Below are 27,466 nucleotides of genomic sequence, written 5' to 3'. Positions count from 1 at the left end.
GTGCCTGGCGTGCTCTGGTCCATGGGGTAACGAAGAGTCGGACACAACTAAACGACTAAACAACAACAATGATAGATAGATAGATAAATAAATAGATAGACGATAGGGAGATAGGGAGATAGGTAGGTAGGTAGATGATATAGATATAGATAGATGTCTCTGCTCTTACACACTTCTTGAACACAGGAAGCTGTCTTATACTGGCATGATTTGTACACTACACTAAGCCAAACCACGACTAAGTGTGAATGAGCAAGTGTGAGAGCACACTTAGTGCATGCTGCTGCATTCTGCACTTGTTAGAGCTTCCAAGTCCTCCTTGAGGGAAGTCTCATGTGCAGTGCATTGCAATAATGCAATACGGAGGTAACCAGGACATGGGACACCGTTGCCTGGTTACCTTTCTCTGCAGTAAGAACTGCAGCAAGTATGAATGAACTTTCAAATCGAAACCAGTGTATCATCCACCCATCAGATGGGAGCGAAGCAAGAGATGGGTCAGTAGCCAGTGCAGATTAGAGCGAGAAAGAAGAAACGGGATCTAAATCGGCTGATGTGCTGATGTCTTTCTTCTTCAGATACCAGGAGAGGGAAAGTGTGTGGGTTGTATCCAGCTAAGTCCTACTCGAAGCAGGCTCATTGAAATTAGTAAAACTTGTGGAAGATGAGGATAAACTATGGCCCAAACTTGAGTCCAACATGACAGATGCAACTACCACTACATGCTCTTTGGTTCTTTAAAAACAAATTTAGACCTTGCCCTAATTTTCAAAACAGATGCTTATGTATGACTTTTAAGTGCTAGACAGAAAAGAGTTTACTTGTCTCCTTCACTATCCCCCCTCTTGGCATCTCATCCAAAGTTCAATAAATGGCATGGGCTATGGTATCAGGAGACAGAGGGACAAAGGCATTAAATTTCTGTGTGATCTTTACGCTAATGGAACCCCAATCTCTCAAGAACAGCTAAAATATAAATTAGGTAACCAGCCTCTCCTGTGGCTACTCTTGACAACAACTTCGGAACATAAACATACAATAAATCTTTCTCAGAAAGTGCCACTCGTCATTTAACCTTTTTTAAAAAAACTCCAATTAAAAATCAGAACGCCGTATCAAGGGGTTTAATTTCATCTTTATATAAATTTGTTTTGGTTGCTGAGTACAACAAACTGAAGGGGACCAAGATGGTGTGGGAAGGGCTTGGATTGCATCATTCTTGTTTATACTTTGCTCAGATTGTGGCAAAAAAATATAAATCCATCTCAGAGAGGAACAGAGAGTTAACACTAAAATCAATTCACTGATGGAATTTAACCCCTCGTGGATTGGCATATATGCCTCCCTCTTCCTCAGCGAGATGCTGGCATGGGTGCCAGGAGAAGGCACATATGTCCACATGTGGTGGTATTGTGCCAAACACCAAAATTCTGTACCTCAATTTTCCAGGAAATAATTAAGATTATAGGTCATAGTGATTCCCCTCCCCTGCCCCCTGTGGCACTACTGAATATATTTGAAAACAGAAAAGCACCATCCCATTGCAAAGAATTGGGGTCACATTTGTTAACTGCTGCCTTAGCTATTATGGCTAGACATGGGAAGGACTTAGTAGATGCCAACCTTGTATCCTGGTATAATAAAGTGTGGGAGATTGCCTTAATTGGAGGGAGGGAACTTACTTACAAATTGAGATTGGCTAGAGAACAAAGCAAGACAGACATGCTTTGTGTGTGATTTTATTAAATATGTTAACGACGATTCGCACAACTTAAACCCACATCCAACATTTAACAGATTTTGATTGATTCAGTAAGATATACCCAGCAGTCCCCTCTCCATCCTCTTTTTCTCTTCTGCACACCATTATCTCCAACTCATTTATAAGGCTCTACATATCCTACTGTGCAAAGATGTTCTCTATCCATTAATCTACTTTTACCAATCTTTTTTTCCAAAAAGGCTATATTCAGTATTCATAAATCAAAATGTTTTGATACCGTATTTCTTCAAATATAAAAAAGCTATTTACAAAAAAAGAAAAAATATTAATGAACCTATGTTTGTCGTGTCTGTTGAAGTCTAAATCTTAGTAGGACTACAGCAGGCACATCCAATTCCCAAGAGACTGTGATCTACTCATAGTATAAAAAGACCAGCTGTGATCTACCCATTGTCATTGCTAGGAGTTGTTAAGCTTTTTGGCGGGGGATTGACCAAAGTTCTGGAGCTTTTTAAAGGGGAAGGTTTGCCCAAAGGTGATCACTAAACTTCAGGCCATGATCTACCTGGGACACCCCCCGCGATCTACTGGTAAATCATGATCTACCTGTTGGACATGCCTGGACTACAGCATTGGAAACAATCCTTTGCTTCACAATTGCTCCCCAGTCCTTACTGAATGTGAGGCTGGATCCTTCCAATACAACCATTTGTACCCCGGTGGCAACAGCCCGGCTACTCTTGCTTCCAGGGTGCATATGAAAGAGATGCCCCCCCCCCCTGGACAAACCAACATTGGCAAAAAGTGCTCTCAACTATCATTTGATAATAATGCTAATTTGAAAGTATATTGCCTCCCAAAGCCCTTTCAAAGCACAATGAAGTCTCCAAGCTGCATCTAGGGTTGCTAGATCTAGATCAGGCTTCCTCAACCTCGGCCCTCCAGATGTTTTTGACCTACAACTCCCATGATCCCTAACTAGCAGAACCAGTGGTCAGGGATGATGGGAATTGTAGTCTCAAAACATCTGGAGGGCCGAGGTTGAGGAAGCCTGTTCTAGACCAATGATGAGGAGCTGGTGGCCAGCCAATTTGGAATGGAGGCAAATCCCACCTGATGGCGTACAAATGCCTTGACCTCGCATGTCTTCAATACACGACTTGCCATCTTATCGCTTGTCCGATAACGCCAGGCCACAAGCTACCTCTACTTCTCCTTCCTATCGATTTGCTTATTTGGAATTAGAGTCTGCCTGCCCTAAGCCACAAAGTATTTGCTGCTGAAAGTTTGCTGCCGGGAACTTTTGGCTCCTGAGGCCGAGAGTTTAACAGTTTTCATTGCCTCTTGATCTCACACACGCTGACTGGTGTAGCGAGAACTTAATCCCCCCCAGGAAAAGTAATGCAGGCCTTGGGCACCTCATGCGATTACAAAGCCAAGGATTCAAGCCAGGCTCCTAGCATAGCCTGGTTTATTAAATTTCACCAACCGCCTACGCTCAGCTTCTTACAAAAGGCTCCCACTGCTTCCTCAGCCGCCTTCCTTTTACGAACAAGAAGCATTTAATGCTGTTTAGTCTCTGTATTGTTTGCCTCTTTGAGAGGATTTCGCTACATTGGAATATGCCCAGAACCCATAAATTTAGCACTGATGGAGGGGCCACTAGGTGGCGCATCGGAAGACGGCTGACAATAACATCTCTCCGACCCACACGAGGTAATTTGGAGGCTATGATGGGGGTAATTAGCCTCCTTAACCCCCCCAGGATTGTGGGGGGGACGGCCCTTGCCTGCTGTGCCCTATACCACCCCCGAATTTGTGGGGGTGGGGGCACTAGGCACAAAGCCCTCCTGTGGGATTTCGGCACTCCTGGACGCCGTCCCTGATTCGCGCCGCTAGTTGCAAGCATCTTCAAAAGAAACAATTTGGACGAGATAAATTGCACATGCTTCAAGGAAAAAGGGGAGTAAAGACTGCTGACAGAAGAGATCTCTGATAACAAGACAAGAATAAAATATGAGAAGATACGTCAAGATACGGTATGACTGAGGGGGGAGGGGGGGAAAAACCTGCCTTCCTTTTTCTTATGTGATTTAACAAGAATCCCCTCCCCTAATGAGTCAGAAACTAAGGACTTAAGCTGTGGATTTAAGGCTGTGTGGAGATAAACTTTCGAACCAAAGCAATGTTTCAAGATGAAGCTGGAAAGCTAAGAGTTTTGGAATGACGCAGTTAAAAATGCCGTCGCCATTTTGGGAGGCATTGTTGGAGCTCTTGGGTCTGGGAGGAGAAAGAGAGAAATAGAGTTGTTTACATATCGTGGATCAACTTCTCGGTGGGACTTAAGAGCGACAAATGCCAAATTTATGATGGAAAGAGTGATGTTATCTACGAAGGAGATATATGGAAACCATCTGGACTTAGTGGAGGAACGGGAAATCCACACAGGATTATTATTTTGCTTATCGGCTTAAGGAGACTAACAGAAGAGATCGTAAAGGAAAAATAGAAATTATATGAACAAGATATGATGTGGAAACACCAAGATAAGACTGGATAGAATTATGAATTTTGTTTGGACTGATTGGGACTGATTTGGACATTAACGCAGTAATAAGAAGATGATCTGAATCCCCCTTTGGATCTTGAAGTATGGGTTCCCCCAACAAAATTTAAAAATTTGGCTTTGTAATTTGGAATTTATGTGATGTGATTTAATTTGATGTGATTGGCCAGTTAATAAAAATTATTTTTTAAAAAAAAAAATTAGCACTGATGCAGGCAAGTGCCGCCACCTCTGACGTGATCAGACCCTCTGGATGCATCAGAACATAAGGGCTGCCTTGCCGGATCCAGAGCAAGGTCTGTCTAGTCCACTATTCTCTTCTGAATGTCAGAACAGTGTGCTTACGAGCGGAGCATGACAATTATGTCCTTCTGCTTCTCTTTGTCCCAGCAGTGGGTATACTTATGCTCCACTTGGCCACAGCTGTCAATTTTGTTTACAAGTGAGGCCTGCAACAAAATGTTGCAGTATGGAGTGTGCCCTGTTCAGGATTCCAGCTGCCCCATTCCATTCCCCCTGCCAGCCTCTTGGCTTTCCATATTCAACCTCTGTGGAGGGAAGTAGGTGGGTATTTAAAAAGGTAAAGGGACCCCTGACCATTAGGTCCAGTCGTGACAGACTCTGGGGTTGCGGTGCTCATCTCGCTTTATTGGCTGAGGGAGCTGGCATACAGCATCCGGATCATGTTGCCAGCATGACTAAGCCGCTTCTGGTGAACCAGAGCAGCGCACGGAAATGCTGTTTTCCTTCCCGCCGGAGCGGTAACTATTTATCTACTTGCACTTTGACGTGCTTTCGAACTGCTAGGTTGGCAGGAGCTGGGACCAAGCAACGGGAGCTCACCCCGTTGCGGGGATTCGAACCGCCAACCTTCTGATCAGGAAGCCCTAGGCTCTGTGGTTTAACCCACAGCACCACCCGCATCCCAGGTGGGTATTTACTTACTCCTTAATAACAAAACCCAACTCCCAATCCAGCGCTTCTCCTAAACCCGTATGGCAGTCACCAACCATTCTCCTCCCTTCTGAACCCTTAATTTACTGGTAGCTCAGTAACTGTGGGGTACAGGCATGGTACGGACCCAGACAGATACAGCTGTTATGCCCATCTAATCATTTTAGGTACACACACTGGCATGAAATAAGTCCACAAAAGTTTACTATATTTTTCAGGAGCTCGTCTGCCTTCACATAGCCAGGAAAGATAATTGGTGACGTTGTCAGCATCCCAAAAGAGAGAAAGATTGAGAGATAAATCTTTTATTTAACTGATTTCTTTGTAACAAAACACAGCCATCTGGATACAATGTTTTACTTGCGATGGGGTTTTACTTTACTGTTGGTGTCCATTGTAAGTTTTCTGTTTTGCACTGTGCCTGGCACATAGCTCTGGGGAAAGCATCTGTCTACTCCAAATCTACCATATGCACACCTAATCCCCCTCCTCCTTTGGGTACCACTCCTTGCCATACCTGCAGCACCATCCCAGGTACATGTCCCTTCTGAGGCTCACAGGGGCTGCAGCTCAGGTTCAAAGCCCAGAGAGCTATTGCTAGTCAATGCAGAATCACAGACTTCAACCTTTTCAGACCTGGGATTCACTTTAATCCCAACATACATTTGGGACCAATTTCTTAATTTCCCCCCTACTTTTATGTCCCTTTCAGCTCAGTACATACGCTCAGGAGTTAAGTCCCAGTGAGGGCTTCCTTCCATCTAAGAGCAAACACTTTCTTATATCTATTACTGAAGGGCCCCCAAACAACCACACAAAGTCACAATTGCTATGTTCCCTCTTTTCCTTCCTTCTTTCCTTATGGCTGGAATTTGGGTGTAGCATGAGGGGAAAGATGCTTCCAAGCAGGAATTTCCATGGCTTGGGGGGGGACCTAGACTGACAGGGGTCCCTGAAATTCCTGTTTGAAAGTATTATGGAGGATTCTCCAGGCCTGAAATGCAAGAGAAGAGTATATGTTTAAAGAAAAACTACTCTTTAGCAAGAAGATCCACATACATAATGAAAGCCATCACTTTGGTCAACGTTATCGTATAGGAAACATGTGGATTTAATTTCAATGCAGCATCACCTGCTTTTGAAATGGATTTGTAAAAACCCATTTGGGAAACTACTCTCTGAGATTGCAACGCTCTTACAGTTGTGCTTAACTCCTAATGAAGAAAAATGGGGATTCACAGGAACATATGAAATACCGCATTCTCAAAGACATTCATTCCATTTTATATGCAAAATAAAAGAGATATAATTTACTTGAAATAGGTAGATGAAACCTTTCGTATCCCTCCTCAGCAGGTTGGGGACAGGTAAAAAACCCCTGACCATTAGGTCCAGTCGTGGCCGACTCTGGGGTTGCGGCGCTCATCTCGCTTTATTGGCCGAGGGAGCCGGCGTACAGCTTCCGGGTCATGGGGACAGGTAGCAGCAGTCAAAACAACGCACACAACTCCTCAAGTTAATAAGCTATACCACACCTGCTCAATCCTGGCCCTTGAAGCAAAGCTGGCATCAATGGTAGGCACTACTGAGCATATGGCTAGGCTCATTCATGAGAAAGGGCCTCTCTCTGGCCCTTGCTCTTATGACCTGCTCACCAGGCCTCTTTAAAGATGCAAGCAATGACAAGAGAAAGGAGATACAGCAACACCCTCCATTTGCCTGGCGGACTGGTTGAGTGAACAGATTGCAAAGACAGCAAAGACTTCCTGCGCCATGATGGCAGTCATGGGATTGTTGTCTTTCACATGATGGTATATGTTTTGACTCCACAGAGTGGGAAGTGACAGAGACAGGATGTTTGTGTTACTGTGTTCTGGGAAGTAGAACTATTGCCCTTTATTCTTTTTTCTCTTTGCTGTCTGATGCTAGAGAGAGAGGGAGCCATGTTGCAGTGCTCCGTGTGTATTTATATGTTAATAAAGTAGATTAGCCAAAATGCTGAGTTGCTGAGGTCTGTCATGCAAAGCTGTGAAGACTCTGCGGATCCCTAAGTGTGCCGGTGTCAGTTGGCATCGGTCGCTGTGATGTTTGGGCTGAAGAAAGCTTTTGAAGCTCCCAAACGATTGACCAGGAGGAAGAGAACATGCCAGTTGGGCATGTGTCTCTGCCAGGGTCCTACTCAAGTGTAGGCTGAACTCCTGACAGACTGCACCTTGCCCAAGCCCTATTGGAGGTTGCCGCCCACACACTTCTATTGCGCTTGCTGCTGGTGTGGTGGCTCCTCTAGAAAACTGCTTTAAACAGCTTGTAGCAGAGTTTCTTCCTGGTGGCAGATGACAAGAGACTATAAGACTTGTGCAAAATACTCAGTCAACAGTTACTTTATTTCTTGGCTGGTTCACAAGCGACTATATACAAAATATTTACATACATCTTTCCACCACAGCGTGTGGATACTCTTTCCTCCTGCAAGCAAGTGCAACCTGCAACTTCCTCTTTTATTTTCATCCCCAGCTGTAACCAATCAGCCTAGATTGTCACTCCTCACTATTAAAGAAAACTTCTTTAAAGCTACAAACACCTTTTTCTGTTTCTTTGCAGAATGACTTCCTAACAAGCCCCGCACTCGAAAATCCTGGAGCTGCCACTATAAAGAAGAACATCCTACAGAAAGAATTTGTTCTTTGATTGTTAACAGACCTCTAAGGAAAAGAAGTTCACAGTTGTGTTATCGCTGCTCTTCACGTTTGTTGCAACAGGTGGTACGATCCAAATGATGTCCCCAGTTGCTTTATAGCAGCCGCAGTGTTACTAAGAGGTCTCTGGAGGTATGTCCAACCCAAGCTTGTTAAGGGCTTTTAAAGATTCAAATCAGTGCTTTGAATTGTGCACCTTGCTCCCCCACCTCTCTGTGGGTACACATGTACACACTTGTAGTTAGTGCTTGGCAAAACAGCATTCACACTCAGCACTGCCCATGCCGAAGAATAACTTGCACATCCCACAGGCGAGATGCCGTAGACGTTGTGAGATAGTGCCCATGTCACCCTGTGGGCTCAACATTCCTTTCCTTTCTCTGGCAGATATAAACAGATATTACACCGCATCAAAAGCAAAAGTAACGAGAATTTACTTTGGCTGGAATTTCCATCTGACAAACTATAGCGCTGGTATACAGATTCATAAATGTGGTTTTGCTAGTTATACAAAGATTCGACGTATTGTTCTAAAACCTCCCCTCAGGGCTCAAAAGGACACTGCTGTATATAGGACATTTTATCCTGGCATAGTAATGGAAGTATAAATCCCCGGGGCTACGGCTTTTGTGTTGAAGATATTATCCAAGTCCATTTTACATCCCGGAGGGACAATACCGCCAAACTAGTGATTGCCAATTTAAGTTTGCTTCGCTGCTCAAAAGACCAATTGTGCCTCCTTCTGGTTTTATCCTTCCACAGCCTCCATCTGCATGCAGAAAACTTTTCCGACAAAATCTGCCACAGCCTTAAAATAGACTCTTGTAACAAAGGGGGAATGACGTCACAGGCTCGATGAAATTAGCCCTTTTTAGTCAATCCCTGAGCTGAATACTGCTGAAATGCAACAGCTACTTTCTAATGCTCCACAGTTCAGCTCAGCTGCTGCTAATTTCTGACAGGCATCAGTTGCAGCTAGGTTCATTTCATGCTCTGATCTTCCAAAAATAGCTCTGAAAGTTTGTTTGTTGTTGTTTTAAGTAGCCACCACTGGTAGAGCTCTTGCAGAAATTAAAACTATTATTGAGTGGGGTGGGGGGTTAAGTCCTAGTGTGCTTGCAACTCCTTGAGGGTTTAAGGTAGGGAGAAAGAGATATAAATGCTGACCTGTGTAATTAAGGATAACAGGTACTGAACCCCTTTATAATTCATATTAAGAAGGGAACAGTAAGAATAGGAATGAGGATAACACAGGTTTAAAATGTCAAATATAATAAAGGAGAGGCAGATGGGGACGGACAGACGGACAGACGGGCAGAAGCATGCCAACAGCCCAAATGTTCAAGTATCAATTAGAGGCTAGGTAACCTAGGAAACTGCCCCTCAGTCCCAGCCCTGAAGGCACAAAATGGAGCACTAAGATAGTACGGTCAGACACAAGCCTAGGATGAAAGGGAGAAAAACTGCATGGCGGTTGCTAGGCAACTTCTGCCACCCTCCTATTCTCTAGAAACAACAGTGGTTGCCTAGCAACTGAGACCTGCATTCTCCTACCTCAGTAGAGGCCTTGGTCAAAAAGAGCCTGGAGTCTTCTTGTAAACCTGCACCAACAGAGGCAATGGCAAAACAGGGGGAAGGGGAGGCAGAGTATTAATGTGTGTGAGGAAAAATATCTCAACATAAATAAGAACATAAAAAGAGCCTGCTGGATAAGGCCAATGGCCCATTCCGTCCAGCATCCTAGTCTCACAATGGCCAACCAGGTTCCTGTGGGATACTTGAAAGCAGGACCTGAGCACAAGAGCACTCTCCTCAATATCTGTGGGATTTCCCTTTCCTCCTCACTCCCGGCCTTCTCCGGAAGATGGAGCTTGCTCCAAGATCCTTGCAGCATATGTACGTTACACATAGTGGGCGGTATTTAATAAGAAGATTGTTATCTCACCGCCTAATATTACAAAAAGCTCTCTGTCAGAACAGCGGTGGCTAACCTTTGGCCCTCCAGGTGTCAGGCATAGGTCTGTGGTAAAACACCTGGTGTCAGTGAACTTAGCTCTTTATTCAAAGAAACAAAACAGCGCAGGCCTAGTGATCACAACAACTCTTCTCAGTAGGTCTTGCCCCAATGAGGCAGTTGCAAGGACTGAGGGACCCTGCCTCCTCTCCCAGTTCCTTCCCAGGCAATCTGAGGCTCCTTCATCTCGCCTCTCGCCTCTTTGTCTTTGCCCTGCTCCACCCTCGTAATTTCTCTGCGTGTTCTGGGATACCAGGGGGAAAGGGCTGGTCGCAGGAGGAGGGGGAGACTCCCTGGATTCTTCAGCAGCCTGACTCATCTCTGTCTCCTGTTCCCTTTTCCTCTTCTGCCTCTGCTTCTGGACTTCTCTCTGCCACAGACTCTCCCTGCTCACTAAACCCTGTCACCTCTTCAGCTTCCAACACCTCCTTCCTCCCAGTCTGCTCCCTTTTCTTCATCAGACCATTCACTGTCATTCCAGTCTGGGCCTCCTTCCCCTGGGGGTTCCCCAGTTGGATGCTTCCCGCCACTCCTCTCTGTATCCAGCCAGTCCATGACAACTCCCAGCATCCCTGATTATTGGCCAGGGCAGTTTGGGATGTTGGGAGTTGGGAGTCCCACAACATCAGAAGGGCAACAGATTAGCCACTGCTGTGTTAAAGCAATTCCACAGCATGATCCGTTATCCTGTAGTAATGATGAGATTTAAAAAAGGAGATACACGACAAAAACAAGACAGGAAGTCTAGAAAACGCTGGCCAGTTAATCTGGAAATAGTTGCTCTGGATATGTACCTTGGGAAGGAGACATCCATCTGATTCACTGACTTCAATGGGGTTGACTTCTGGTGGAAGTGTATAGGATTTCACTACAATCTGACAAGTACTTGTATTGATTAGCGAAAGTACAGAAGGGCTGAGCCTGATAACAGACAGTAAGAACATAAGGGCCCTGCTGGATCAGCCCAGTGGCCCATTTAGTCCGGCATCCTGTTATCACAGTAACCAACTAGATGCCTATGGGGAGGATCATGCAAGCAAGACTTTAAATTTGCAGCAACACTCTCTCCTCCTGAGGTTTCCAGCAGCTGGAATTCAGAAGCATACTGCTCCCAATCATTCTCGTCTTGCAGTAAATGGACAATTGAAGGCGTTTGAAAGATGGACAGTGATTCCCCCATGGAGACACAATTTAAGCAGAAGTAGCATTTTCTGGATTTTGCTGTGGCTGTGATTACCCTGCGGCAAAAAATGAAAAATGATGTGGCAAAGTCAACAGAAATGTACTTCTGCAACTTTGCATTAAAAAAAAAAGAGCTTAACTCACTCTGCATTTTTTGGGATTATTTTTTTTAATAATAGTACAAAACACCCAATGAGAATCCTTCTACCAGAGTGCCAACTTGAATTAAATATTTTTTGGGGGGGGACAGATAAGCCCCACCCTGCATAATTGGTCACATGATGCGGCACCCTCACACCATTTGAAAGACAATGTCCATTAACGGGGGGCGGGGGTGGCCCCCTCAATTATTTTATGGGAGGACAAAGAGACCTCAGCCCCAATGAGTTGGTTCTTTGTATGCTTCCTACAAAGAACAAGTATCTGTGTCTCACTGAACATGCAGGTATCCATCAAAGCAGGGCCCTTCAAAAGTAACTGCTTTAAAAACGATGGTTCTTTGAGGGGGGGTTTTACAATCAACATTTTATGAAATATATAAATAGACACATTATATTTTTGTCTCTTTGGGTGAAGATACCCAACTCTTTCATTACACAGATACTAGTCTGTGCCACCCTTCTCACTGGCTGCCTGTAGTTTTAGCTTTGGCTTTAAGAGAGAAGGTCGCTTAGAAACAGGCATCGCCATAGGAAGATGGAGGCAGGTATGTATTTGTGTGTGAGGCTGACGAGCTGAGGAATTTTACAGTGTGGGGTTCCTTTTGAAGAATCAGAATGAAAGCTGAAACCATACCTTTCCAGAAGCCTTGCAATACATACATACATATACATACATATATAAATATATACAGTATATATATATATATATATATATATATATATATATATATACACACACACACACACACACACATATACATATACATATAAATATATATATATATATGGAAGAACCAACAGCAGGATGAGTCTTTGAGAGAAATGTGGGAATATAAAGAAGCCAGAGACAAAAGAAATAAACTAGGGCAAGTGTCTTAACAGAACAGCCTGTCTAATTTTTATTTTTAAAAAGGGGAGAGAGAATACAGGGACCCACATGCTGGGCTGAAGTGTGCTCTCATTGTGAGGCCACATTCGCCACTCGCTGAGCCTTTTGCATCAGTGGAAACTAGTTGCTGAAAAGCCCTGTAAGGAGCCTCGAGAAGCCCCCTGGGATAGACTGGTACAGAATTACAAAATCACAAAGTTGGAAGCTTTTGTACAAAATCACAAAGTTGGAAGCTTTTGTCTCAAGCAGGGAACAGAGGATGAAAAAGACCTTTCTCTGCCTTGGACCCTGGAGAGGCACTTCTTGCAAGAACAGACAAAACTAGGCTAGGCAGACAAACGGTTTGGCCTGCTGTGAGACAGCTTCCCATGCTCCTAAGTGATCTAGTGGCTGTGCATACAAGGCAGATACTTATCTAGGGGGGCTCTGTCTGGGAAGGGGGTTTTGCTTGGTTGCAAGAAGGGTTTGGGGGGCGGGAGTACCTGCGATGGTGCAGAGTGGAGAATGAAAGGCAAGGAGGGATCAGGGTTCAATTCCTCTCAAAAACACCTTTTTACAAACAAAAAATTAGAGCCTCGTCCCTAAGGATGCTTAGCTCTACAAAACGTAGTTTCATCTGTCACATCTACTTTGGCAGTTTGCAAAATGGGACCCCGACTTTTTCCGTAGGCTCACGTCACTGAAATCTGTTTAGAGCTTGACAGAAGCTGAGCCTGAGTTGAAGCAATGCTCCCACAACAAAGCAGGCATGCAGGCAGTTTGTGCATCTCTAGAGACACCATCCGGAAGCCATGAATACAACAGTCACACCTAACCAGGCAGCTTAAGAAAAGGCCATTTTGCAGGTCTGCCTCTTTGCATTTTCCAAGCAAATAGGTTATTTCCTTGGGGGAAGCAGCACGTACGCAATTGCTAGTGAGCTGCAACACAAGCATTTGCTTTATCAGGAACACATAAATCAGGAGGCTACTGCTTATTTAACCGACAGTAAGACAGAACAAGGTGGCGCTGTGGGTTAAACCACAGAGCCTAGGGCTTGCCGATCAGAAGGTCAGCGGTTTGAATCCCTGCGACAGGGTGAGCTCCCGTTGCTCGGTCCCTGCTCCTGCCAACCTAGCAGTCCGAAAGCACGTCAAAGTGCAAGTAGATCAATAGGTACCGCTCCGGCGGGAAGGTAAACGGTGTTTCTGTGCACTGCTCTGGTTCGCCAGAAGCGGCTTAGTCATGCTGGCCACATGACCCAGAAGCTGTATGCCGGCTCCCTTGGCCAATAAAGCGAGATGAGCGCCACAACCCCAGAGTCGGCCACGACTGGACCTAATGGTGAGGGGTCCCTTTACCTTTAAGACAGAACAATTTGACAGTAGAATCATAGAAATGTAGAGTTGGAAGGGACTACAAGGGCCATCTAGCCTAACCCCTAGCAATGCCCAATGTGGGGCTCAAACTCACAACCCTGAAATTAAGAGTCTCATGCTCTATCAACTGAGCTATCCTAGTAAGAAATTACTATAGCGTCCTGGGAGCAGGGGAACCCCAAGTCTCCGATGTGCAGAAAGAAAATGAGGGTTACAATTGTATTTATCACAACCAACTTATTGTGTTAGCTCCATGTAGGAATAGCTACAATCATTTGAGTATTTCTAGGCAGGAATCTGAATTTGGAACTTAAAGATACCTGTATTCTGTGACCAGAAATCCCAATATTTTAGTCATTACCCAAGACTGAAAAATGCCCCCCTGACCAAATAGTTCCACCATTGTTCCTTTTCATGGAGCACCAAGAACGGCGAAGGCAGCCTGAGAGAAATATCAGATTGCATGCCGCACCTGTCTCAGGAAAGGGGATAGACCGAGTGTATCTTGGCTGAGGGTTCCCAAAATCCTAGAGCCAGCATAGTCTGGTTGATCACAGAGCAGTGATCAACCTGAACAGGCCTGGCCAGCACCCCATTTAAATAGACTGTGCCCAGAGTGGTCATGTATCCTACTTTACAGAGGACAGTTCTCTTATCTGAAGGGTTGCCTGGTCCAAGTCCAGTACAGGGATAAAGAACCATAACAAAGGAAAGCAGAGGTCTTGGAATTTCCCATCAAGCATCAGGACCACAGGTTACCTGGTCACAGTCTTTCCCACTATGATGAGATGTACTGAATTTCCATTTAAAGTTTCTATTCTATACACATAAAGTTGCATATGCAAATTATATGCTAATCTTTGCCATATCTTTTGACCTATTTTTGCCGGTGCATTTTGTGTGTGTTTGTGTGTGTGTGTGATGTGTAAGTAGCCCCCTGAACTCTACACCCCTAGAACAAGCCAGAGGGAAGTTCCTACACAAACACCCACAGGTAGACAGATTCCTCAGCAGATAAATCAATGTGCAAAGGCCTTCCTTGAGAAAGGAAGTTTAAAACCACTGGTTTAAAGCAGATTTTTCTTAATGCTGCATTCTCCCTTTTTATTATGTTTTCTGGTTGTATCATAATCACCACCTACACAACCCTAGCTATAATACCCTACCTTTCTACAGAGTTCTCGAAAAGTGTTTAGCCACAGTGTTTTCTGTCTGCGACAGAATAATTGCACTTCTCCACTTCACAGTAATGCGATAAACCGCAATAAACTTTCAATGTGCTCATTTGCCTTCATGGTTGGAGGTCTGGTTAAAAACCTGAACTGCAGAAAAATCAAGTGAAATTTTAGACATTATGTACATGGTGTGGTTTTTTTACCTTTCGGGAAGTATGATCCATTCCCCAGTTTTTATTACGTGATTTTCTTAATTATGAATGCAAATTCAATGCAAGATGCAACAGAAGGATTTTAAAAAGGGTAATAAATTACTTGCAAAATGAAGAAGGCCTGGGATTATTTTTTTGCAAGCAGAGCAAACACATTTTAAAGGATGGGCTAAGATGGTTTCCTACAGAGTATCTGCTTACAGTTGACTTACAGTCACACAAAATTTCAGGTAGGGATGTGCACATCACAATATGAATCAAAGGATATATCCAATTGTTCGGTGACGTTCCGATTAATAATAATTACTATTATCTCATTTCCTCTTCTTCAACTATTTAGGGTTGTTGTTTATGCAGCCAAAACAGAACCACCCATGTAAAAATAAAAATAAAAAGGTAAAGGACCCCTGGATGGTTAAGTCCAGTCAAAGGTGACTATGGGGTGCAACACTCATCTTGCTTTCAGGCCAAGGGAGCTGGCTTTTGTCTGCAGACAGCTTTCCAGGTCCTGACGAAACCACTTCTGGCGCAATGGGACACCTTGACAGAAACCAGAGCGCATGGAAACGCTGTTTACCTTTCCACCGCGGCAGTAGCTATTGATCTGCTTTCAAATTGGTATGCTTTCAAACTGCTAGGTTGGCAGGAGCTGGGACCGAGCAACAGGAGCTCACCCCATCGCACAGATTCGAACTGCCAACCTTCTGATCAGCAAGTCCAAAAGGCTCAGTAGTTTAGACCACAGCGCCACCCACTCCCTGGAACCACCCATGTACAAGAGAGTGGTATCAGCAAACTTGATGTAATTTTGTTATACACAGGACAAATTTCATGAATATGATGAATCCTATTATGGAAACAAGTAAGGGAACCCCAAATGAAGGCGATTGTCATGAGTTCCCACTGAAATGTCATGTGAGTGGTCAGACTCGGAGGAGGAGGAGCTCGGGAAGTTAGACCTGGAGGAACCAGCTTGGTAGACGTTACAGATTACAAACCTTTAGAAATGTCTGATCCCAGGGAGGACCACAGCAGTTTAGGGGGGTGGGATTTTACCCTCCAAAGAAGGCTCAGGCAAACTCTCAGGACTGCCTCTCATTACCTCCCTTCCAAGTATGCCCCTCTGCCTCAGATTCTCCTCTGGCCCCTGTCCCATCGCACAGGGACCTCCTTCTTCAGGGAAGGCGGCTGGAGCAAATCTGATGCCAAGCCAGCACCCACTCCACCTCTGGCACCTAGGAGACCAAGATGTAAACACGCATACCAGCTCACTACTTAATTTGCTACTCCGGCTGCTTCTAATCACCAGTTACACAGCTTTTTAATCTGTAAAGACCTTTACAATCACACAGCACTCTATGCCGGATGTTTTACAATGAATGCACCAATGTACAAAACTTATTACAGAATCGCCAGGAACATGGATGTTGCCAGAGGCAAAGGCTGCCACAGCAGGAACTGATCCATCAGGCAATGACTGGGCTGTTGCAGCTGCCTTCACCAAAGCAGGGAATTAATATTCTGTTACAAAATGGCATCAAAGACCTGGACGGAGCAGGAGCTTTAGGGCACTTTGTTGATGAGATTCATCTCTCACAGTTACTTTTCCAGGCAAAGAATGTGGATGCCGGCTCTCTCTTAAAAAAACCCCAAAACCTATGAATTCTGTTTTTACTTTACTCCCGGACACATGGCTACGTTTGGGTGGAACTTACAAGGGTATCTCAGCAGTGAAACGAAGACCTGTCCTGCCGTCCTCAGTTTAGCAGCTGGCATGTGTCTCTGCCACTTCCCCAAATTCTTGCTATGTGAACTGGGCAGAAGAAGCAGACCGCCCCCATCAAGCCCTGTTTACAGAGCCCAACTCCCAACTTTTGCCTTTCTTAAGTGATCAAAACTGCTGTTAAATAAGTCTGCATGTGGTTATAGGAACATAGAAAGTCTGACCACTGACATTGTCTACACTGACTAGAAGCCACTGTCTGGGGTTTCAGGCAGGAAACACTCCTGTCAGGGCTTGGAGTCAGACACAGGTCAGCACGAAAGACACAGGGCTCTGTTGGCAGTCAAGTTGACTCTGTATTCAAGGAAACAGCATGCAACTCAGCAACACTTCCCAGCAGGCCTTGCCCCTATAGAGCAGTTGCCGGGACTGAAGTCCCCTGCCTTCCACCCTCTCTAATGCTCATCCTCTCCCGGATGTTTCCCAACCAGTCTCAAACTGTGCATGTGCATCAGGCTTAATCCCTGGCATCTTCAGTTAAGAAAGGGTCAGGTGATGGCAAAGGCCTCTGCCTGAGAACATAGGCCTCATCTGCAATATACCTCTAAAGCTGCATCATAACCCTTTAAGGAGTCATGGCTACCCGCCAAAGAACCCTGGGAACTTCAGTTTATTGAGGGTCTTGAAAGTTGTTAGGAGCTACAATTCTGAGTGTGTTTTAACAATCAATCCCTCTTCCCAGAGAATTCTGGAAATTCTAGCTCACTGAAGGCTCTAGGTTCCCTCACTGCGAGAAGCAAAGCTACAGGGAACCAGGCAGAGGGCCTTCTCAGTAGTGGCGCCCACCCTGTGGAACACCCTCCCATCAGATGTCAAAGAGATAAACAACTACCTGACATTTAGAAGACATCTGAAGGCAGCCCTGTTTAGGGAAGTTTTTAATGTGTGACATTTTAATGTATTTTTAATCTTTGTTGGGGAAACCCAGCCAGATGGGCAGGGTACAAATAAATTATTATTATTATTATTATTATTATTATTATTATTATTATTAGGAGCCTCCCAACAACTCTCAGCACCCTTAACAAACTACACATCCCAGGATTCTCTTGATAGAATCCGTGACTGTTTAAAACGGGATGATACTGCTTTAAATGTATTGTAGAGTGCAGACAGGATCAGTTTAGATAATAAAAGGGCTAGATGAACGAAGAGTCGCTGCTTCCCATGTTTTGAACCCCCTGTTAAAGGTTTCAGCAAAACGCAATCAGCCGACAGACCCACTTCATTTAGAGCACTCTGCTTTAAAGAGCTTAGCTGCAGCATATGAACAACACAATCTCGGAAACGCACAGATGTCCTTCCTGCTCAACCCCCACCTCTGCTTTTGTTGTCTCTTCTTAAGAAAAGGCTTCTGTACACCAATGTCAGCTTTCATAACTGACAATGGAAGATAAGAAGCATCTATTAGTTCCTGGATCAGGATGGACCAAGACAGACAAAAGTACTTCAAGGCCAGTACATCTCAAAAATAACCTATGAAACAGAGGAATTAAATATTATTATTTTTTATTCACAAAGGATTTTCAGGCAAAGCTCCCTGCTAGAATTCCACTGGCGGCACAGCTACTTCTAAGAAATCCTCATCTCATATATTTTAAAAATTCAATAGGTGTAGCTAAATAGCTTCAGGGTGAAGAAAAGAGATGGCCAAGTCTGTCTCAGTCCTCTAGGCAACTTATTTTTAAGACCAGGAGGGTTCCCCCCCCCCATAACATGAAATTACAAGCGCTCAGAACATAGAAATACTTTTGTTGTCCAGAAAGCAACACTGAAAACTTGGATAGGGCACAGAGCTTAGTTCCTCACCCCAAGCAAGTTAAGGCATGAGTGCACTACAAGGAAGGTTGGCAGTATTGTCAAAGGAGACTGCATACTGGGCTCAGTTCAGATGTGGTGCAAAACTACAGTAAACACACACTTTTTTCATCTCCCCATCCTTCAGCATCTGCTGCCTGAGGCAGACCCCTCATTCTCCCTAATGGCTGGGAGGAACCCAACTTGCCTCTACTCAAAAAACCCAGAAAAAGATATACAAATTACCTCAGCTCCTAAACTTAGAGCTATGATTTCATCCTCAAAAGCAGAATGCGTATCTATGTGAGGAGGGATTCCTGCAACATAAAACAAAGCCGTGGTTCAGTACATGTGAGAATCCATTTTTCAACTTTTCCTCACCATCAGTCTTACTCTTGTAGAAGAAGAAGAGTTTAGATTTGATATCCCGCTTTATCACTACCCGAAGGAGTCTCAAAGTGGCTAACATTTTCCTTTCCCTTTCTCCCCCACAACAAACACTCTGTGAGGTGAGTGGGGCTGAGAGACTTCAGAGAAGTGTGACTAGCCCAAGGTCACCCAGCACCTGCATGTGGAGGAGCGGAGACGTGAACCCGGTTCCCCAGATTACGAGACTACCGCTCTTAACCACTACACCACACTGGTAGGCCAAGAAACTTCCCTCATTCTCTACAGAAGTCTCAATCCACCTAGTGTCCTTCAGAAGTTTTGGACTATAACTCCTAGCCGTCCAGCCCAGTTTATGACAGGTAATAAATCAAATTTAACAACAACAAAAGCCAAAGAAAAAAGAAATCTTGTTACAAGTGCTATGGATGCCTTAGGCTAGGACTAGAATTTATGGCAAATGCAGATTTGGCACTAAACACAGCACCACTGTCACTCCTCTTACTATTTCTCCATCTAAGGGATGCAAAATGTAGTATATGATGCCTTGTAGCCATGGGTTCCTCCACTATAAGCTTAAGTTTGTAGGGAGTAGGGCAAGTCACTGCAAGATGGTATCATGTCATGTGTTTTGCATCACTAGATGTTTTAGGAGAGAGGGGTCTTGCTCAGCAGTAAAGTACACGTTTTGCATACAAAAGGTCCCAGGTTCAATGCCTTACATATATCTCTCAAAATTCATATACCGCTTGATTATAAGAGAACCTCTAAGAGGTTTACAAAAATATATAATAATACATTAAAACTATTGATAAAAAGGGGGGGGTTGAAAGATTATTACAATCTACAGTAGCTAAAAAAGTCACTCACATGTAACTAAGATAACCAGCTTTAAATAACCAACATGCTCAAGTTCAATTAATACATGAAGGGGTTAACGTCAGAGAGTAAGCTGTCCTGCTAGGCTTAGCTATGTCACTTCCTCTCACCTTGGAAGGAAATAGGCAATCAAGTCCATTGTTGTACCCAGTCTACCTGAGAAGTTCAGTGTGTGAAGAGCTTTAAACTGGTTGCTCCAGCTCAACCGCATGGCTCTCACCAGCCATTTTTAAGTTCCTATACCAATAATCTAGGAACTTTTACCACTTTGTAACTCAGCTAAATTTTACTACCTGAGCAACTTTTCTGGCAGATGTACAGGAAAGCACATAAACCTGACCTTAGCAGAGTTTGTAAGTACACCAATTTTTAACTAACCAAATGTGTGGTCTTTTCCTATGCTGGGGAAACAGGGGAAATTTAGCACTCAGTTGGAAGAGCATATTTTAAAGGTCAAACAGCCTACATTTCCACGCTTTACTTTGCTGCATAGATTGTGACTTTAAATCTCTGCCAGGGTTCTCTCAACAAAGAGTACTTGCTCTAAACTTGGATGTTAACATCCAGGAATTTGCCTTTACAGTGGTACCTCGGGTTAAGAACATAATTCATTCTGAAGGTCCGTTCTTAACCTGAAACTGTTCTTAACTTGAGGTACCACTTTAGCCAATGGGGCCTCCCGCTGCCGCCACACTGCCAGAGTACGATTTCTGTTCTCATCCTGAAGCGAAGTTCTTAACCCAAGGTACTATTTCTGGGTTAGCAGAGTCTGTAACCTGAAGCATCTGTAACCCGAGGTACCACTGTATATGTTTTTATTTGCACCAACAGTAACATGTCTAGATAGGTTTGCCTAAACAAAACACACACAAAGATCAATTTCTTCCCCCATCTTTAAGAAGGGCTGGGAAAAAACTCCTACCTAAAACTCTGAAAAGCTGATACCAATCAATGTCAACGATGCCCAGCCAAATGAACCAACGGACTTGATAATATTAAGACAGCTTTCAATGTTCCTGACAAGATGTAAGACTGCTGTCTTCAGTTTCAACTGGGTATCAACTGGAGACCTTGGAGGGCTTGCCCCATATACCCAAGGAACTGACACCTCCTGTGATGGGATGGTGAGCTGCTTGTGCGTAAAATCCTGATCCCTCAGAGTTTGGCTAAGTCCCCAAACCTCTGTCTGTGATGGAGCTCCTTAAGCATGGCTCCATCAATCGCTCGTTGAATCGGACAGTGGGCGTTTACGGAACTTCTTCCAGCATAAAAGCTCCTTAACGGAAACGCGTCTTCTGGACTCTCGGCGTGACAGTTTCCGCTGAGGAGTGGGTGTCCCTACGGGAGGTCCTGAAACCTCCCCACTGTTCTCGCTTGAAGTGTCTCTGAGCCCTCCCTCCGACTCACTTTCCCTTGGAACTCCACTTCTCCCCCTGCTGGTCCCCTCCTCCGCTGAGTGGTCTCTCTCACCCTCCATGAGCCCTTTCACCTCCTTCGTCTCAGATGACAGTTCCCTGACATCCACCTCCCCTCCAGGGCCCCCTTCACCCCCTCCCCTCCCCTCCTCTGCGGGAGGCGAGGGAGCAAAACCCCTGAAGGAACCTCCCTCATCTTCCGAAGTTTCGAACACTTCCCTCCACCTTTTGCTGTTTCCGGTTTCCAAGTACTCCTCCTCCTCGGAGTCTGTACCTCCTTCCAACTCCGATTCCCTGAATCCCTCCAGTTCCTCCTCATCGTCGGTGGTGCCAAAGTACTCCCTCCGGAACCTCGCTACTGGCTGAGGTTTCCTGGGGAACCTTTGGTGGAACGTTTCGATCAAGACCTCGTCATGGACCTCCTCTGCCTTCACCCAGGTATTTTCCGACTCCGGTTCCCCTTCCCACTCGACCAAATACTCCACCTGATTACCCTTCCACCTGGAGTCGATGATTTCCGCCACATAGTTGCGGCTTTCCCTTTCTTCTATGGCTGGCCCCCGTGTGGATACCCCTTCACCTTCCCCCCTGTATGGTGACAGTAATGACCTGTGGAATACTGGATGCAGTTTCATGTGGTTCGGTAACCGGAGTCTGAAAGCCACTGGGTTGACCTGTTGGATGACCTCAAATGGTCCCAATCTTTTGGGTCTCAATTTCTTGCAACCCCCCTTGAACGGCAATCCTTGGGTAGATAGCCAGACCCGACTCCCCACCCTAATTGTTTCACCTTCCCTTCTGCTCTTGTCTGCCTGCCTCTTATATTCTTCTTTGGCCCTTTCTAAGTTGTGTTGGAGTTGACGATGGATCGCTTCCATTTCCTCTACAAAAAGTTCAGCGGCCGGAACACTCCATCTCTCTCCTCCTTCCCCTGGAAACGCCCTGGGGTGGCACCCATAATTAGCCAAAAAGGGGCTCATCCCGGTGGACACATTCTCTGCATTATTGTAAGCAAATTCCGCTAGTGCCAACTTTTCGACCCAATCGTTTTCTCTGTCATTGACATAACACCTCAGGTATTGTTGAAGGATACCGTTTGCCCTCTCCGCCTGCCCATTGGTCTCAGGGTGCCTGGCAGTCGAAAAGTTGACCTCTACGTGCAACAAGCTCATAAGCTTCCTCCAGAATCTGGACGTGAACTGTTTCCCTCTGTCGGAAACTAGCCTCAAGGGGGCGCCATGCAGCCTAAAAATATGTTCTACAAACAATTTCGCTGTCTCTTCCGCCGTGACTGCATGTGAGCAAGCTACAAAGTGACCCATCTTAGTTAACTGGTCTACTACGACTAGTATGGCGGTTTTCCCCTGGGATTTGGGCAGATCAGTCATAAAATCTATCGACACCGCCTCCCACGGTCGTTCTGGTGTGGGTAACGGTTCTAATAACCCCGCTGGTGCCCGCCTTTCTCCTTTGGCTCTCTGGCATTGGTCACACCTTCTCACATACTCCCGTACATCCTCCCTCACCTTGGGCCACCAAAACTCCCTGGTCACCAACCACATGGTCTTGTGTTGCCCAAAATGCCCCGCTGTGGGATTGTCATGCAGCTGTTTGAGTACTCTCCCCCTCAATTCCCCTTCGGGTATATATAGCGCCCCTTTGTAATACAATGCCCCGTTTCTTTCTTCAAAACCTCCGGGGTCTTCTCCCTCTCTCCTTAAACCTCTGAGCTTATCCTGGGCGTACTCATCATTTACCGTTCCCTCTACCAGTTCTCTTTGCCCCACCCAGGCCGCACCACACACCCAGTGGTCCTCTGGGATAATATGTCTCTCTTCTGGCGCTCCCTCCCCCTCCAAATATTCAGGTTTGTGAGAGAGAGCGTCCGCTCTGATGTTTTCTGGACCTGGCACATAGCAGATTTCAAAATGGAATTTGGAGAACTCCTGGGCCCATCTCACTTGGCGTTGGTTGAGCACTCGTGCCGTTCTCCAATACTCCAAATTCTTGTGGTCCGTACACACTTGCACCTTATGCTGTGCGCCAATTAGTAAGTGTCTCCATCTCCGGAACGCTTCGTGAATGGCGAGTAGTTCTCGGTCATATACCGTGTAGTTCCTCTCGGATTTGTTCAGCTTACGCGAAAAGAAGGCACACGGTCTCCATTCCGACTCATTGTTCCCTGGCTGAAGCAGCACCGCCCCCACCGCCCGGTCTGAGGCATCAGTTTCCACTCTCATGGGTTTTTGTAAATCCACATGCAGGAGCTGTTCTTCCGAAGCGAATGCCTTTTTCAATTCCTCAAAAGCGTGCTCCGCCTCCGCCGTCCAAACGAATTTCTTCTTGCTGCTTAGACAGTCCGTGATGGGAGCCGTTAAGTGGGCAAAGTTCTTGATGAATTTACGGTAAAAGTTCCCAAACCCTAAGAACCTTTGCACATCTTTTTTCGTTTTCGGTGTCTTCCATTCCAGCACCGCCTGGACCTTGCCTGGATCCATGGCTAATCCCTTGTCTGATAGGCGGTACCCCAGGAATTCCACCTCCTTGGTGTGGAACTGACACTTCTCCAATTTCACCCACAACTGGTTTGCTTGCAGCTGGCTCAGCACTTCCCTGACATCCTTTACATGCTGCTCCTCATTCTCTGAATATATCAGCACGTCATCGAGGAATGCCACGCAATTCTTGTAGAGCAAAGGTCCCAGTACATGGTTCATGAGCGATTGAAAACAGGCGGAGCCTGCTTGTAATCCAAAGGGCATAACAAGATATTCGAAAGCCCCTAGGGGGGTGAACATCGTTGTCTTCCATTCATCCCCCTTCTTTATTCGTATCAGGTTGTACGCTCCTCTCAGGTCCAGTTTCGTGAATATCTTTCCCTTCCTCACCCTGGTCAAAATGTCATCAATCCTGGGCATGGGGAAAGTCACTGGTTCTGACACGGCATTCAGCCGCCGGTAGTCCACGACCAATCTCGGTTTATCCGTGTTTTTTTTGTCCACAAAAAACACTGGGCTGCCCCCCACCGCTCTGGACTCTCTGATGAAACCTCTCTTCAGGTTTTTGTCAATAAATTCCCTCAACTCCTGCATTTCCCTGTCTGACATGGCGTACAGCTTGCCCACGGGGAGCTGGGCCCCAGGGACCAGGTTAATTTGGCAGTCAAAGTCTCTATGCGGTGGTAGTTTATCTGCTTCCCTTTCGCTGAAGACCTTGCTCAGGTCAGCGTATTGTTTGGGCACCTTCCCTTTGTCCGCCACTTCCGTCCCTGCTAGGGACGCTTTTGCCCCTTCTGGCACCTTTCCCTCTTTGCAGTGTTCCAGGCAATGTGCTGACCCAAAGGAGACCACTCTCTGATGCCAGCCCACTAGCGGGTCATGCAACGCTAGCCAGCTCATTCCCAAAATGACTGGCGCCCCTCCCAGGGTGGCTACATTGAACGCTATCCTTTCGGTGTGCCTTGCCACCCTCATAACCATTGGGACGGTCTGTAGGCTAACTTCTCCCCCCAACAGCTCCCTCCCATCTATTGTGGTGACCTGCAGGGGGTTGCTTAAAGGGAGTGTCTGTATCTGGTGTTCAGCTGCAAACTCCTTGCTCATAAAATTACAGGAGCTGCCTGAGTCCAACAGCGCTTTGGTCTTTAGTGGGTATCCGTTTGCCAGCTCTAGCAACACCTCTATTACTAGGGCTGGTCTTGGAGGTTCCGGAGTGGGCACTTTTACTGCTCCTTGGCCTGTCTGCAGTGCCCTGACAGTGGCAGACAGGCGTTGGCTTTTACTGGCTCCTGGACTTCCTCCTCCTTCCCCCCAACAGCTCCGGCCATCCCTTGCCATTCCTTTCTTTGCGGGCAGACTCTGGCAAAGTGACCTGGCTGCTGGCAGAGATAACATTTCTTGGCGCTCTTTCCCTCCTTCTTCCTCCCTTCACTGGGATTTGAAACTGCGCGCGCGCGCGCTGTTCCAACTTCCATCGGCTCTCCGGGCGGGAAACTTGGTTCTGGAATCTCTGGAATGCGGAAATCCCTCCAACGCTCTCCTTTCCCCTCCCGCTTCTCCAAGGCTCTTGCCTCCTGGCGCGCTCCAATGGTCAGCGCTGATTTGGTCAGCTGGTCCATAGACTCCGCCCTGGGCGCCCGGGAAAGTTCGTCTTTCACCGCCGAAGAAAGCCCCTCTTCAAAGAGCATTTGAATGGGTTCCGCCGATAAGTCCCACCCCAATTTATGTATCAACATTGTAAACTCAGTCCAGTACTCACGAACCGGTCGGCTCCCCTGTTTGCAAGCCATCAATTGCCTGCGCACCAGTCCCTGTTCAATCTCGCTGGAAAACATCAAATCCATGGCGCGAAAAAACTTCCTCGCGTCCTTCAGCATGTCACTATTCCCTGCCATCAGGGGCCTCACCCAGTCTCTCGCCCCCCCTTCGAGATGGCCAATCACAAACGCCACTCGCGATGCCTCATCGGGAAAGTCGTTAAACTGCAGTTCGAGAGCATACTGCATCTCTGTCCTAAAGGCTTGGTAGTTCCTGGGGTCCCCCCCAAACTTCTGCACCATTCCTGGCATCTTTCTTGCTAGTGTAGCGCCTTTTGCCTTTTCTGCATCCTGCGCCCTCCTTTCTTCTAGCCTCGCCGTTTGCATTGCTAGCTGGAGTTCCAACATTCTGTACCTTTCTTCCAGACTTGGACTTTCTCCAGCTCCTGCTGCTCCTCCGGCTCCGGCTGGGTTGCTCATGATGCCTCTCTGCACAAGCTGCTTTCAGGGACTGTCCGATTGCTGTGATGGGATGGTGAGCTGCTTGTGCGTAAAATCCTGATCCCTCAGAGTTTGGCTAAGTCCCCAAACCTCTGTCTGTGATGGAGCTCCTTAAGCATGGCTCCATCAATCGCTCGTTGAATCGGACAGTGGGCGTTTACGGAACTTCTTCCAGCATAAAAGCTCCTTAACGGAAACGCGTCTTCTGGACTCTCGGCGTGACAGTTTCCGCCGAGGAGTGGGTGTCCCTACGGGAGGTCCTGAAACCTCCCCACTGTTCTCGCTTGAAGTGTCTCTGAGCCCTCCCTCCGACTCACTTTCCCTTGGAACTCCACTTCTCCCCCTGCTGGTCCCCTCCTCCGCTGAGTGGTCTCTCTCACCCTCCATGAGCCCTTTCACCTCCTTCGTCTCAGATGACAGTTCCCTGACACCTCCCATACGTCCAATAATACTTCTGCATTTACCAAGGCATTTTGATTAAGGGGTGTTTGTGTCAGGTTAAAGATGTTTGTGCAACACGTGTACATACCCTGTCCAGGTTCATACTGATTTATAGTCAGTTGATCAGGTTTCTCCTTAATGTGCCCCATCTTCAACCATTTCGCAAGAAGCTTGTTACAGATATCTGGGAGACCTGAGGTGGTGAGAAAATATAAAAGCAGAAGGTTTTCTCTCTCTTCCCTCATCCACTGCAAAACATTCCCACATCAGAAAACAAATAAAGCATACAATTAGGAAAGTTTCAACCCTTAAATTCTTCATACAGAATACACCACAAAAAGGAAAACATGCCAGTTACATTTATACGGGGTTTTGTTTTTGTTTTTTGCCAATATGGCGTTGTAGCTAGAACGTTGGACATGGACTACAGAGGTTTAAATCTGCACAACTATGAAGCTTGCTGAGTGACCTTAAGCCTGTCACGATTTGTCAGCATAATTCTACCTCAGAGGGTTGTTGTGATGTTAAAAGGAGGAGGGAGAATGACAAGTCTGTGGCTTTGAGTTCCATGGAGGAAAAGCAGGGTATAAATGTAATAATGAAACAAATGTAGCCACGGCTATTCACCTTGCACATTTCTGCTCCATAGCTGAAAACATTACACTCAATGCTATTGTAGAAGAAAGCAGCTTGGGATTTTCACTGTTTTCATGTTTCTTAAATGCGCTAGCAGCATAAAGCAATTAGAAACAGGCTAATTGCAACTAAATGGTCTCGGCATCTTTATAAGCGTGAGTTGGGATGGGAGGGGGCGGTGTTCCCTGGATCACAGCACGAGTTTGCTTACTGGCGTGCCCGTTGGAGAAGGCAACTTTGAATTTATTTGCCAAATTAATGAATTTGAGATTATCCTACTATGCCTCTCGCTTGGAGTGAGCTAATTCTGATGCGCAGGGAAAGGGATGAAGCGAACTGTAATGTATACTGTCTTAATGTGCAAACGATCAGGCTTCGCACAGCTACTTCTTGCTGTGAGCAAAATTTCCGTCTCCTAATAGAATGTGAGGGGAAAGTATTT

General features: G+C 45.9%; 1 protein-coding gene and 1 long non-coding RNA gene across 6 annotated transcripts in view; one reads left to right on the top strand and one right to left on the bottom strand.

The window, feature by feature from the left end:
* The window catches only part of ALKBH8 (alkB homolog 8, tRNA methyltransferase), a gene marked incomplete at its 5' end in the record, with an annotated part of 247,603 nt that overhangs the window by 19,843 nt on the left and 200,294 nt on the right, over positions 1-27,466 (bottom strand). For all 5 annotated transcript variants that reach the window (XM_083609114.1, XM_083609111.1, XM_083609110.1 and 2 more), the window contains 2 exons: positions 18,757-18,827; positions 26,477-26,581. In XM_083609114.1, the coding sequence (XP_083465240.1) occupies positions 18,757-18,827; positions 26,477-26,581 (176 nt within the window). The remainder of the gene's footprint in view (positions 1-18,756; positions 18,828-26,476; positions 26,582-27,466) is intronic.
* LOC310760637 lies at positions 4,492-7,004 on the top strand. The gene is made up of 3 exons (XR_014547089.1): positions 4,492-4,853; positions 5,219-6,610; positions 6,723-7,004. It is a non-coding gene; the product is annotated as an uncharacterized lncRNA (long non-coding RNA).

Source organism: Podarcis filfolensis (genome assembly GCF_964270895.1).
Source record: "Podarcis filfolensis genome assembly, chromosome: 4".
In the NCBI taxonomy this organism is placed as follows: domain Eukaryota; kingdom Metazoa; phylum Chordata; class Lepidosauria; order Squamata; family Lacertidae; genus Podarcis; species Podarcis filfolensis.
This window is presented reverse-complemented; position numbering and strand designations above follow the sequence as displayed.